The sequence below is a fragment of the Pantherophis guttatus genome, chromosome 1 (genome assembly GCF_059756535.1).
Source record: "Pantherophis guttatus breed Tessera chromosome 1, ASM5975653v1, whole genome shotgun sequence".
NCBI classification, from domain to species: domain Eukaryota; kingdom Metazoa; phylum Chordata; class Lepidosauria; order Squamata; family Colubridae; genus Pantherophis; species Pantherophis guttatus.
In genome coordinates, this window is record NC_142063.1 from 90906585 (window position 1) to 90920749 (window position 14165).

The following is a 14165-nucleotide window of genomic DNA, read 5'->3' on the forward strand; positions in this document are numbered from 1 at the left end:
CTAGATAACACAAATCACATTTTCTGAACCGTGAAGCAATTGGTGCCAAAGGCTAAAGAAAGAAATCTGCTGATACTGCCTTTTTTCTCTTTCTGTTCAGCAGAAGTATTACAAACAGAACTATACCTGGAAATGAAATGGAGTCATGACATCAGCTTTCTGAATCCAATCTCAAGATTTTACCTCGAGAGATCATTGCCTGCTTTAATGGTATCAAATTAAAGCAGAGTTTAAGTATACAGTTTAATTAAGAAATCTTTGTCTCAGAACAAAGATTTTAGAATGTATATCTGTGGTGACTAAGAACTGACAACAACTTGATATCACATCATCAATCATTTTCAATACTTGGAAAAACTTGAACAGTTTTGTTCAACTTGATGCTTTCCAAATGAGTTGGACCACTCTTACAATCTTCACGCTGCTTCCAGTAGTAGATGAAGATGATGAAAATTAAAGAGAATTAAAATTCAATCCATTTTTCAAGACAGCAGTCTGGGGAAGAGTGATTCAGAACTTACCAGATGACAGATATATTAAATGTGTGGTAAAAAGTTTCGACTATGTTTATTTTTAAATAAAAAGCAGCCCATTGGAAACGACAGAGTTGTGGTTGAGAAAGAACTGCTGCTTATCTTTCCTGCTACCCCTTGGAAGTAGTAGGGGGACTACTGATCAAGAGCGGTAGGTCCTCCCCCACATACTTTTTTGCTGCAGGCTGTCATTTCTGGCTAATTCTCAAAAAGCAAAGAGGCAGGCCAGAGAAAACAGCCGCTGCTCTTCATCTTCTCTCTTGCTCACCCCATCCCATCCCACCCCCAATACTATAAAGCAGAACCGGCTTCAAATGCTGCCTTGAGACCCTGTGCAGCAGAACCAGCTTTCGCGGATAATAATAAGGAAGCTGGAGAGAACTAGCACTCCCCGTTCCCTTTATTCCTTCCCCCGGTTTCCCAAGCAAGCTGCAGCCCTCATGCCACCTGTCCTCCAAGGCGGAAGGGGTAGTGTTAACAATACTCCTATTAGAAGGCTTATTCCTGCAGGCACAGGAGCAGGTCGAACAAGCTCCAGCGGGTGGGAATCTCTCGGGAATCTCCTTAAGTAATCAATTGAGCACGTGATCCCCGGGGACGCAGCCTTGTGCCTCGCTTGCCCCAGGGTCTTCTGAGCAGGGAACATTCGCTCCATTGACATTGATGAGGCATCTTTCAGCCTCCGCTCCGCATACATTATTATAACTAACCGGTGGCCAAAGGCCCGCAACCCTACTGCATCTCCCAGGGTGCAATGCGTGCGTAGATTTACGCTGTCCCCCAAAGGCTGAGTTGAGCGTGCGCGCAAGTCTCTCTTCCTTTATAGCGACCTTCAAAGTTGCTACTTATATTTTTTTACCGGCGGCCGAGCCCGAGAGCTGACCTTAGTCCTACTTTCCAATCCTTGTTGGCTGAGTCCGCTGGCACCGCTTTCTCTCTGCCCTGTCAAAGCAGGAACAGGCCACGGCCCTTTGCTGGTTGTCCCGTTTCTAATGTCTCGAAAGTAAAGAAGCTGCACCGCCCAGCTCTTACAACTTGTAGAAACAAGTTAGTGGTCTCTAAACTGTAGCTGCGGTTTGTCCACCGGGCAATCGGGACCGAGAGTGACCACCTTTTTCGGCCTGGCCAGGAGAAGTATTGCCCACTGTATGAGACTGGAAATAGATGAGTGTAAAGAAGCCCATGAGTCACCTGTAAGGTAGGATTTCACAAGTACCTGTTTAGTTTATTAAATTAGTCTAAATAAGTATGCATTCTTGAGACATAATAGGCTTACAATTTGCATCCAAAGCAAAAGTTTGTGTAAAACAAATTTATATAACGATTGTGTGAAATGCAATTGATTTTATTTCAATCAGTAAACACCCACATGGAAAAATGGGGCGATCCCCCATGTGAATATGCCAGCCATGCAATGAATGCAGGAAATGCCTACTGTATTTGGAAATCCATCAGAAAATCAAAACGTAAATAACATTTGAATGTTTCAAATGCCTCTTCAAATTTTGCAGTTAAATTCAGGGTGATGAAGTTCCTCACTGGTAGCAGTTGATTAATTTTTGCTCCTGTTGGCCTTCACAGTAGAGTAATAGTGGGGAAAAGCACATGCCTGAAAGGTTGAATTCTGTGCCAAAAAAAAGTCACCACTTAAAAATAATAGTAATATATTTTTTTTAAAAATGACTCGGTTGTACATTAAATGGAACTTTGGTATAATCAGAATTGGAAACAAGTTTCATATGACACAACCTAAAAAAAGTATATCACCACAGAGTTATTTCTGTTTTTGTAAAATGAATGTATCTCAGCCGAGAGTAATATTCATGTGATAAATATTTTAATTTAAAGGATAACAAACTTGGAGGTGAGACACAATCTTTTTACACCATGTGAGTTCTGATCAATCCCCTTGGTGTGTTGCAGATGACTAAAACCATAAATTTTATTTAACTCTGTAAGAAATTAACGTGGTGATAGACCACTGAACATTCTGAACCTTTAAAATAAATTATAGACCATAAATACTTCGAAATTGATAGTACATATTTATGGAGGGATGGCATGATATAGGCCACATTTTGTCACCTTTGGAGGGGGTGTTATTTATTTATTTATTTACTTAGTTATTTTTCTCCTCCCCTTACTACTTTTCTAAATAATTCAAAGCATCGAACCTACTAATACTCCTTCCTCCTCCTATAACAACCCTATGAGATGAGTTGGGCTGAGAGCATGACTGGCCCAAAGGCGGGGCTAGTCTCCTGATTTCTAGCCTGTCTTAATCACTAGACCAGTCTGGAGTTTTGAATCTGTGAATCTCAAGAAAGTGGATAGCGTTCTCTGTGATTTCAGTTCTGTGGATTGGACGGCTTGCCTCACTTGGCTTGTGAAAGCTGCTAGGGAGAGGACTGGAAGCTGGATCAAGGCTGTAGTTAATACTTATTTGAGAGAAGGTAAGTTCTTAGCAACCCTGAAAAGCAGATATGACTCATCCCTCAGTAGGTCAGTGATCTGAATAAATTACAGGCTATATAATATAAAATTGTGGATTAAGTCTGTGTGCAAATGGTTTTGTTGGTTTATATTAAGGATCACTACCCAGAGACCAGTAAAAATGAGGGCAATCCAAATTCTTTTTTTTTTTTGATTGATACTAATACATATCCATGTTTTGTTCAGCTGAGTCAACCTTGACCTGGTGAGAATCGAACTGCTGGCATTCGGCAGAATTAGCCTGCAATACTGTATTCTAACCACTGTCCCACCACGGCTCTTATAATACATTACTTTTTTTGAGGGATTCCCATAAATTGCTTAACGCATTGTAAGCTTCTCTGAGTCTCCGGAAAAGGGCGGCATATAAATCGAACCAATAATAAATAATAAATAAATGGACTATGTTTAGCTACAATTATCCTTTATTATCACTGTTCCATATGCTGTGTTGCTCTGGTTTCAGTTGGGTTTCTCCCTGCTACAAATAGCACTGAACAGAAGTTTACTTGCCCCACCCCACCCCAAATGTTCTCTGGCACTCAGCAGACCTATTGAATAATGAAGATATTCAATATATGAACAATAAGGAAAGAACATATGTAGTAGTTTATCTGGTTGTTTCATTTAATTACACAGTGCCATTCCCTTCAACATGTTTTGACTGTCAGGCCATTGTGGAGATGTGAGTTCAATTGTGTGCATGTTTTTACTTGCCTGTGTATAGTAAGAAAGGGTACATCTATAAGTGTAGAAAGATATAAGAATTGTCTTCTTGCACGCACATACAGAAAAATCAACGGTAATTAAATAATTTTAAGATGTTTGATCTCATTTTTGTAGTGTATATTATTATTAAAATATATATTGTGAGTAGTCTTTCTACATATCTTCATGTTCTGCCACAATAATTTATTGAGTTTCCCACCCCACAAGCATATGGATAATTTTTCATAAATTAGTATTGTTCGTTTTCAAAATCAAACTTCTGTGTATAGGCTCAGAGACGTTCACTCAATTGTGGTTTTGTGGGGGAGGAAATCCCAAGCAAAAGGTATTAATTATGGAAACCCATCACATTTGGACAAAACCAGGTCAAAGAAGCTATTCAGTGGTCTCTGGTGCCATTAATGTCACATTTTCAGAAAAGCTTTGTTTACTGAGATGCCTATGCAGCATTCACAGCTACAGGAGAGTATGGATGGAGAAGAGAGAAGATTCAGTTTATTCAATTGTTAACATATAAGATTAACATATGAGCCGCAGGGGCACAGTGGTTAGAATGCAGTACTGCAGGCTACTTCTGATCACCGGCTGACCTCAATTCTGCAGTTCGATCCTCACCGGCTCAAGGTTGACTCAGCCTTCCATCCCCCTAAGGTCGGTAAAATGAGGACCCAGATTGTTGGGGCAATATGTTGACTCTGTTAACCGCTTAGAGAGGGCTGTAAAGCACTGTGAAGGGCTATATAAGTCTTAAGTGCTATTGCTATTGCTATTGCTATGTAGGGAAGTGACAAGGAAAAGAATCAATGTACAGCTTTACCAGACTTATTTAATTTTGTTACAGATGCTTGATGCCTAGCTTCCAGTGTTTTTATCATTTGAATTTATATTCCACTGTTTTATCTGTAGTATTAATGAAAATACCGAAAATTGTTATTTAGGGGCAAATATCTTCATACTCAGTATTCCTTATTAAAATAATTCCTTATTTTAATAAGATGCAATTAACTTTCTGAAATACAGTCAGTGAGACTTTATTAGATGGGGGTAGGTAATAGGGGGTAGAAATCACTGAAAGCAGAAATACTCCTTCAAATACAATCTTTTCCCCCCCTAACTATTCAAATGGTGTTTTTTTTTTTTCTTTCAGAACTGATGGAAGACAACTTTCATAAGAGAAGGCATTGATGAAGGGAAGACCAAGCGAGTGAAAGTAAAATGTGGATGTTACTTGCTAAAAACTTGCTAAGGATAAAACTTTATGAAGACTGCTCTCGAATTTTGCTGCGAACACCAAAGGGCAAGCCGAGGTATCAAAAGTATTTTTCATTGAGCAGTAAACCTTGGCTACATTCAGCAAGGATAGCGCAGGCAGTTCAGACCTTCAATATTGGCACAACTATCCAGAAAGTGGAAACTCTAAAGAAAAAACAGTTTATCTGTGTTCATTGGGAAGATGGCAGTGAGAGCCTTTACCCGTCAGTGTGGCTACGAGACAATTGCCAGTGCCCAGACTGTTTCCTACACTCTGCTAAAGCACGCAAACTTCTTCTGGAAAATCTAGATATCAATATTGAAGTGAAGGATGTCATTTTGACAGAACAGAAAAAGGTAAAAGAGTTTATGTGTACGTGCAGTTGTAATAAAAATGAATGCAACAAAATAAAACCATGTAATAAATCCATAAAACAAAATCATTTGACTCAAGCTGTTTTGGCCAAAGAGACAACACTTCCTCTGATTTAGATATTAGATTTCTGTTAATGCACCCTAAAATCTACCTTTCTGCAATCACATCATTCTGCTGGCCAGTATTTTCTGCAGTCTACTGCTGTTCCAAAATCTTTTTAACAAGTGTTTTTTACCAAGCCAGTTATTTCTCATCTTGTAACCTTGCTGTGGTGTCAGTTAACTTTTGTTCTTTGCAAAGGTACAAGATGTTCACTTGCGTGGAATTCACTTGGCTTCGCATTCTTTGCAAGGCCAAGTGAATTCCATGAAACTATTTTGAATAACGTGCTATTCAGACTGTGCTACAGGCAATACAAATGCATGCCTTTCAATGTTTGTTTCTATTTCATGGAAGAAGGTAAATATTGTATGGCCAGATGACCACGCCAGTGAATTTGAGGCCGAATGGTTGAAAAAAAGATGCTTTTCTGACCAAGCTAGAACAAAAGCACAAGAAGAATTATTTTTATCAGGTAAGAATTTATGTTGTTGTGCTAAAGTATTAAAGCAAGACTCTTAAACATGATCCATAGGCCACATGCAGATCTCCAAGTCATTTTCTATGACCTACATAGAAGGCACTGGTGTTCCTATCTAGGAAGGCCCTGATGCCAGACACTACATAGATGCACCGTCTAGGTCATGATATCTGTTCTTATAATTCTCCCAGTCTTAACAAGGTTGTGTCCACTGGGTTGTGCAGTTGGCACCTCAAATTCTATCGGGCCTGGCAGTGCTGCCTATGAGAATCCTTTACCATGGAAAGGCACTGCTTCTGAGGCAGCTGTAAGGAGACAGTGTGAAATGAGGCTTAGTTAGGGAAGATGGGCCAGGAGTGAAGAAGGAGGAGACAACTGAGAAGGACTGGATCTCACTGCCACACTGTAGGGATTTCTCTGCCATATGAGGATCAAAAAGACATCAAGTAAGCAAGATTTTGCTATTATGCAAAGGAAAGAAGGATTCTGCTGGGCCAGGAAAGGAAAGAAAATGAGAAGCAGGCAAAAAGAACAAAGTATCTTTCCACTCAGGAAGGAAAGAGAATGAAAACAGTATTTTGGCAGTTCTTAGTGGAATAGAATTCCTAGATTATATCATTTTAGATAGAATCTTAAAGTCATAAATATATTACTTGTAAACTGAGTAATAAAAACCATTTTTGATTTTATGGTCAATGAAATCAAATGGCTATCTAAATGGTCGCAGTGCATTGCTCTATTTCTCAAATAGTTCTGATTTGTGGTATTTTTTTTAATTAAATGCATTTATATTTATAGCATCCGTGATTCTACTCATTATATTCATTTTTGACACACTATGAACTTTTGCATCAGTATATAAAAAGGCTTTAGAGTTGCAGCCATTGGGCTAATTATAATAATGGCACTCATGATTATTTGCATTTGAAAGCTCTGTATTATAGTGCAGAACTATTGGTATGCCAGTATGCCATTACTAATTTACTAAAGACATATTTATATGTCTTTTTGTTAAAACTGGCACTAACTCTTGCCTTTTAAGAACCAAGTGAATATCTCTACTGTACAAAGCTGCTTGAAAAGATCAGGAAGAGGAAGAATCACTGATTGACTAAAACTCAGAAGGAATCTGGCAGCACCTTTTCCAACTAGCAATTAAATTAAATTAAATTAAATTAAAGCTTAATTAAAAGGCATAAGCTTTCGTGAGCTGACATTCTTGCATCAGATGAATAGCTATAATGATATAGAAATAGGTAGGCAGGCAAGCAATCCAGGTTACAGATGCTTATTTTATTATTTTTACATATTTTAGTTTCATCACCTATTAATGATGTGCCTATTCAATATAGTTCAGCAAAGTAGTAGCTCAATATTACCAACAATGTTGCGTAATGAATGAATGAAATGTTAAGAGCTACCAACACCTGGACTGGTTTGGAAGCTGTTGGCAAATCATCTAGCAGCCATTTTTGCAGCCAAAAATGCTGCAAATAATTTTGCTAGCTGGACTAGATAGACCCATTCTATCACTTCCTACTACATTTTCTTGTTGACCATTTCTGGGCAGGGTGTATTTAGCAGAAATGAGAAAAATACGCTATTTGCAGCTAGCGGTTAACTATGGTTTTGCAGCAAACATCTAAAGTTCAGTTTTACTGTACATGTAGACTTTTTCTATGTTCTCCTGCGGATGTGGATAATGAATAGGAAGCAAACCGTTTGGGGGTATTTTCAACGGAATCAGCTATTTCTCCCAATAATACATCCAATCATACACTTTCTCGATTGCAACAAAATCAATAAAATCACCCCACGAATAGCTGCTTTCTGAACAATTTGTTGTCGGATATAATTCAAATTTCTGGTAAAAACTTGATACTGCTTGAGTTCGAGGTACAGGAGTATAGCCTTTATTTATATAGCTTCTTTCTTCTCAGAAAGATGTGTTGCAGAGATTTGTGTACATATATTGTGGGCGTTCATCTCTATGTAAATATGTACAGTTATAAAGCATTATCCTCCAGTTAATAAACAGGTATGTTGTTACTTGAGGATAGTTCTGCATTCTTCTTTTGCTGAGCATGCAAAAGAAGAGAGGGAGAGAAATGAAAGAGAATATGAAATACAGGAGCTATTTTGTTCCTTAGCTAGAGGTTTTTGCAATGCAGAAGCCCAGCTCATCCCTTGAGAGCAGTAAAAAAAAATCATAAATGCCTTAATTGAATAATATAAATGGTCTCTGTTAACCTGGCCATTAACATAATGTTTTTACACCAAATTCCAGGAAAAGGAAATGGCTTCTTACAGTGAATTGATTTATGGAATTTTCCTTAGATTTTTTTTGTCTAACAGAGGCTTGAATTATTTAGTTCGTCACATGATCGAGAGAGTTACCCTCTCTTGGTCACTAGGGAGCAATGGGTCTTTCCCTTCTATCCCATCACATTTATTTTCACTGAGCAACAGAAACATGAAAGGAACACATATTTTCATTTGCTTTAATTTTATATCATATATTATGAAATCGGGCAACTAAGTGCTACACACCACTTTAGATAATACAGTTTACAAACCAATATACAGGTAGCCCTCGACTTACGACCACAATTGAGCCCAAAATTTCTGTTGTTAAGCGAGACATTTGTGAAGTGAGTTTAATGACTTTCCTTGGCACATTTAATTACTTTCCTTGGCACAATTGTTAAGTGAATCACTGCAGTTGTTAAGTTAGTGAGTGATCTGGTGGTTACGTGAAATCTGGCTTCCCTGTTGACTTCACTTGTCACAAGGTCGCAAAAGGTGATCACATGACCCTGGGACACATCAAAAGTCATAAATATGAACCAGCTGCCATGTGTTCAAATTTTGATCACATGATCATGGGGATGCGGCAAAGGTCGTAACTCTGAAAAACGGTCATAAGTCACATTTTTCAGTGCCATTGTAACTGAACAGTCACTAAATGAACTGTTGGAAGACAAAGTCTCTCTCTCTCCCTCCCTCTCTCCCTCTGTCTCTCATTTTAAATCACAATAGCCACTTTTCTAAAAAGTCTGTTCCCCCTATTGTAGATCTGTTTTTAATTAGTAATGACAAAATTAGTTTGAAAGTCATGAAAGAGTTCTATTGGACTTCCTTCTGAAATCTAAGCTACTAAAATTGCCTCCAAATTGTTTGACAAATAAACCCATTTTTCAGTGCAGAGCTGTCTGCCTTTTTAACATTTCTTAGCAAATATGCTTTCAGTAGCAAAGTGGAAATTATAGTGAGTGTGGTTAAAAAGTGGAAACCATGTGGATCCTGAAAGAAGAACGTAGTGAACATGTGATTCCAACAAAACAAGGCAGTCACTATGGGAAAAAATAATAATGGAATCACAGTAATCAACCTTAAGCAATATAAATGTTTGATATGTTTTTCATCTTCTGAGTTCACCCTGATTTCAAGTTTATTGCTCAATGCAGATATCAAGCCAATTCTACACAGTGGCTTTATTTATATCTCCCCACTGATATATGAGTAGGATTATCCCAGTGTCAGAAATTCAGCCTGGGAACTTCCCCATCATGTACTTACCCATGAATTCCTCTGCTTTCTTTCCTACATTAAATAGACAAATATACAAGTGCATTAACCTTTCCTGAAGACTGATACACTTTTCTCTATATATCTCTATATATCTCTATATATCAAGAAGCAAAATTAATGTATAGAACCTTGTAAATGCTCTATGTTTGTCTTGAGTCAGAGTTAACCAGACAGTTTAATTCTTATCCAATAACATTAACGATTTTTAGATATGTACAGGTAAATTCTTGCTTACTGGCTGCTTTGTGCAGTGATCATTTGAAGTGGTGATGGTAATGAAAAAATAACTTTGAGACCAAACTGCATATTTAAGATCTGTACAATCTCTTTCGTTCTCTCTCTCTCTTTCTCGCTCTCTCTCTTGCTCTCTCCCCCCTCCCTCCCCCCCCTCTCTCTGTCATTTGTTTGCCACTACAATCAGTTAGTACAGCTTGTCCTGTGCCTCCTCCCCCTCAGAAGTAGAGATACTGGAAAGGAAGGAATTACAACAGAGTTAGCACACACACCATGGAGAATACACATCAAAAGGAATGTACCACTACCAACTGTTTGCTAATATGTTTCTCATTGGTTACCGTAATTATTTTTCTGTGATTAATGTTAGGTGTTAACAATTGAAATATACCGTATTTTTCGGAGTATAAGACCCACCGGAGTATAAGATGCACCTACCTTTTTTGGTGAGAAAAAGAAGAAAAAGAAATCTCCCTCTGCCTCTGAGCAATTTTGCCTCGTTGCAGCAAACAGCAAACAGCCTGCTTTACTTTCATTTTTGTTTTCAGCATAGCTTGATTAGCACAAGGGGAAAAAAAATCTGCTCCAGCAATTTACCTCTTTGCAGCAAGCAGCAGAGCCCTGCGCAAAACAGCTGAGAGCAAATCAGCTGAGAGTCGGGAGGCCGATCCAATCAACTTGTGCTAATTGACCTGTGCTGAAGCTGAAAGGAGCTGTTTTTTCTTGCTGTTTGCTTGCAAGGAGGTAACTGCTGTGAGGCAGAGGCCAAAGGGTGGGGGCAGGGCTACATTCGGTGTATAAGATGCACCTAAATTTTCACCCCCTTTTACGGGAGAAAAAGGTGTGTTTTATAATCCGAAAAATACGGTAGATCTTTCAAGGGATTTCCTATTTTCAAACGAATCCCATAGCATCTCCATATATGGCTTGGAAAACATACCTAATATTCTGGATATTTGCTGTTACTCATTTGAAAAATAATGAATTATGTGATCCAATGATCTAACTGCTGATAACATAGCTTTCTGTGTTCCTATGAGCATTTTAAATCAGTTGTGTGTTCCATATACCAACTCTGGTATCTCCAATACCAATGATCAAATGATCAAAAACAATTAACAGAACAGTTTCAGGTTTAGGTTGGATATATGGAATTTATTAAGAATTGAGATTTAGCAGTTGAGGAACTTGACCCATTTAAATATGTTGCTAAAACATTTTTATTTAAAGTCTAATGGATGTTTATTTGAGCTATCTTTCAGGTGTGATTCTTCTCTGCTGTTAGAAAAGAGATACTGTACCAATTCTAATGCTTTATTATTGAAATTTTAAATCGTGTCTTTTTATTCCTATTCTTTGCTTTGAGAAACTTTGTAAACTGAAAAATAAGTTATGCATTTCCAGATAAATAATCTAATTTGAACTAATTTCCATTGGTACGTTGCAGTGTAATAAACATCACAATGATACATTGCAGTGTAATAAACATCGCAATGGATTGGCACAACAAACTCTTAACTCAGAAGTCCAAAAGTTTACACAATGAAAAATATAAATTTTGTAAGCTATTAAATAATTTTATGTAAGAATCATAGTCTGCCTAGTCTGGGAAAGAGGCCATTATACTGTCCAGGGTATCATTAAGTTGAACAACTCTGAAAAGGATTAAGGAAGAGCTGAAGCCCAACATCCTACACTGTATTCTTAGTTAGCCAAAGTGTCAAAGTAGTTAGTGTCAACGTATGACATCATCAGTATCCATTGCCACATCCATAGAATCATATGTTGCTTTTAATTTGAAATCATGAGAGTCAGAGAGCATTCTGTTAGGTGTGGAGTGTATCCAGAGACCATCGGTTTCTCACTTTTTTTCTCTCTCCCAAACAAGGTATTATGTACTTCAATATGTAGAGAGATGCAGTTTCGAGCTATTGTAGGTAGTTGCTATGTATGAAAGTAATATATATATATATATTGTAGGCTAGATTCATCAACTTGATCAGGATGGTAAAATTGTTTTGTTGCATTCATACTTATTCAGAGATAAGTGAAATAGTGATCTATTTTAGATGTAGTTCAGGTATCTTTCTCCTGCTGTTCCACAATGATAGCTCTGAACTATTGGATGGATATTATAATATTGAGATAAATTCCTAGTGGAGAATGGCCTTTTGTTTCAGCTATTTTTATCAAATGGTATACTGATTACTCTGAACAGCTCATTTTGAAGTTGCAAACCACAGCCTTTCTATAGATTCTATAATTCATTTAACACCTTTTCAGTTTGTAACATTTCCAATTCCCAGATCCTGAAGAACTGTTTCTTCCCTACAAATTCAGGTAGTCCTTGTTTAGTGACTACCTCGTTTAGCAACTGTTTGCAGTTACGATGGTGATGACTAAGTAACTTTGCAACCATTTATGACCATCACGGGTTTGTAAAACAAAGAAAAGCTGATGTAGATCACAAGCACAATCGCAGTTTCTCTTAACAGCCATTTAGCTTAATGGCAGAGTTGCCAGTTCTAATTGTTTGTCGGTAAACAAGGCACTACCTGTATAGAAAAGCTATGTAGGTAGAGCAAACATAGAATACAGCAAACAATAGAATAAAAAATGCTGCTTTCTCATTTTCAAGATTAGAAATATAGTTTCCAAGCTAGACATTGATGCCAAAATGACAGTATTATCAAATATCTGTAATTGTGTACAACATGAAAATTTAGACCAAGTATAAAAAATGGCAAAACAAATCTTTTATCTCTTTAAAATCCCTGTGGCCAGTTGACGTTAGCTACTTAATCCTAAAAAATAGAGGTGTGTTTGGTATATTTATAAATAGCTTTCAGTCCATGTCAATAAAGGACTCTCTAATAAGGATTAAAACCTACAAAGATATGGAAAACATTTTTTAGAAACTGAAAGAGAAACAGAGATACAGGAAATAAAAGAGCATCTGAAAAGAGGGACAGATTCATGCCCTACTGTTCCTTTTCAGCAGTACTGAAATGTGTGTAAATCATTTGACATAATAAATGGAAATGTTTGATTCCATCTTGTTGTAGTTGAGCCATAATTGCTGGAAATTCTCCCTTTTCCCCCCACAATAGTTATTAATTTCTGTTAAAATACCTATTGGTTTTAAAGCTTATATTATTTGCATTTTAAAAAAAGTAATTTTACTGTATGTGTCTATTAGCACAGTTCAGATTAGCTTTTATACAGCCTAGAGAAGGATGTAAAAGCTCTACCTTTAAATGCCAGATGCCAGTGACCTGTATGAAAACATGTACATTGCTACTGTACATTGCATTGTTTTGTAATCTCTCACAGAACAGAAAGGGGAATCTAGCTGGAACTTTGAATTGTAATTTAATTAGGTGCTTTCATTAAAAACTTCCACATTTTTCTTTGATTTATGAATTGGTATACCTGGAGCAAAAATACTACCTGTCAAGCTTTCTAACTCTCTATTGCATCTTTTCCCCACCATGTTTCCTCCAGATGTGCTATTAGTACTGCTGCAGAATTCTCAGCCAGAATAAACAACAATCTTGCTAACTGTGAATTTTGGAATACAGTTAAAATAAGAGGGCAAGGAGTTGGGGAAGATGGCTGTATTTCATTACATGCACTTCATACATAGTTCTTTTTCTACCACCTCCTTCAGCCCACTGTAATCAGGTTTTTATTTCTAATTTCAGTTGCTTTTCTTTTTCCTGAAACTAAACACTTTGATCAGGGGTGAAATTCACTTACCTTTGCTACTGGTTCGCAAATGTGAACTTGTGCGCCTCTACACATGTGTAGAGCCTCTGCGCATGCACAGAGGGTCAAAAACGGGACGTGATGACGTCCGGGCAGGTGGGCAGAGCCTCCTGCCATAAACGCTACCGGTTCGCCCAAGCTGGATAGAACCAGCTGAATTTCACCACTGACTTTGATGATTGTTGTGCTAGTTTATTTATCTGTTTGTCTACTTCACACATAAAATGGAGAAGGGGAATTTCCATGCAAAGGAACTAAATCATCCTCCTATCATTTGAGGTATCCCATTTCCCTCTCATTAGATACAGAGTGGAAGAGGTTGAAGAAACGACAAAGAAAAAAAGACAGTTTGCATCTCAATTAACTCACTTATGGTCTTAACTATAAAAATTGGTCGATATACAGTATCTCACTCTTCAAAAGCCAAGGAAACATGGGAACCACAAATATGCTTTCCTCCACCATGTCTGTTTTGGCATCCGTCTTTCCCCCAAAGGATTCCCACAAAAGATGTTCTCTTGTCAAAATCTAACTGACAGCTTAGCAATAAAAGGAACTGGCAAAGAGTACCTAGCTAAATCCCTTGGCTGTCCATTATTATAGAGTATTT

At 37.6% G+C, this 14165-nt stretch overlaps 1 protein-coding gene across 6 annotated transcripts in view; it reads left to right on the forward strand.

Moving 5' to 3' along the window:
- The first annotated feature begins 1119 nt into the window (after positions 1 to 1119).
- The window catches only part of BBOX1 (gamma-butyrobetaine hydroxylase 1), a 36862-nt gene continuing 23816 nt past the window's right edge, over positions 1120 to 14165 (forward strand). Inside the window, exons 1-4 of one of the 6 annotated variants that reach the window (XM_034417227.3) lie at positions 1120 to 1731; positions 2886 to 2986; positions 4903 to 5363; positions 5839 to 5956. In XM_034417227.3, coding sequence (XP_034273118.2) covers positions 4971 to 5363; positions 5839 to 5956 — 511 coding nt within the window. In that variant the 5' untranslated portion in view covers positions 1120 to 1731; positions 2886 to 2986; positions 4903 to 4970. Of the gene's footprint in view, positions 1732 to 2822; positions 2987 to 4902; positions 5364 to 5838; positions 5957 to 14165 lie in introns of all 6 variants that reach the window. The other 5 variants (XM_087877797.1, XM_034417226.3, XM_034417231.3 and 2 more) reach the window with 5 other exon arrangements.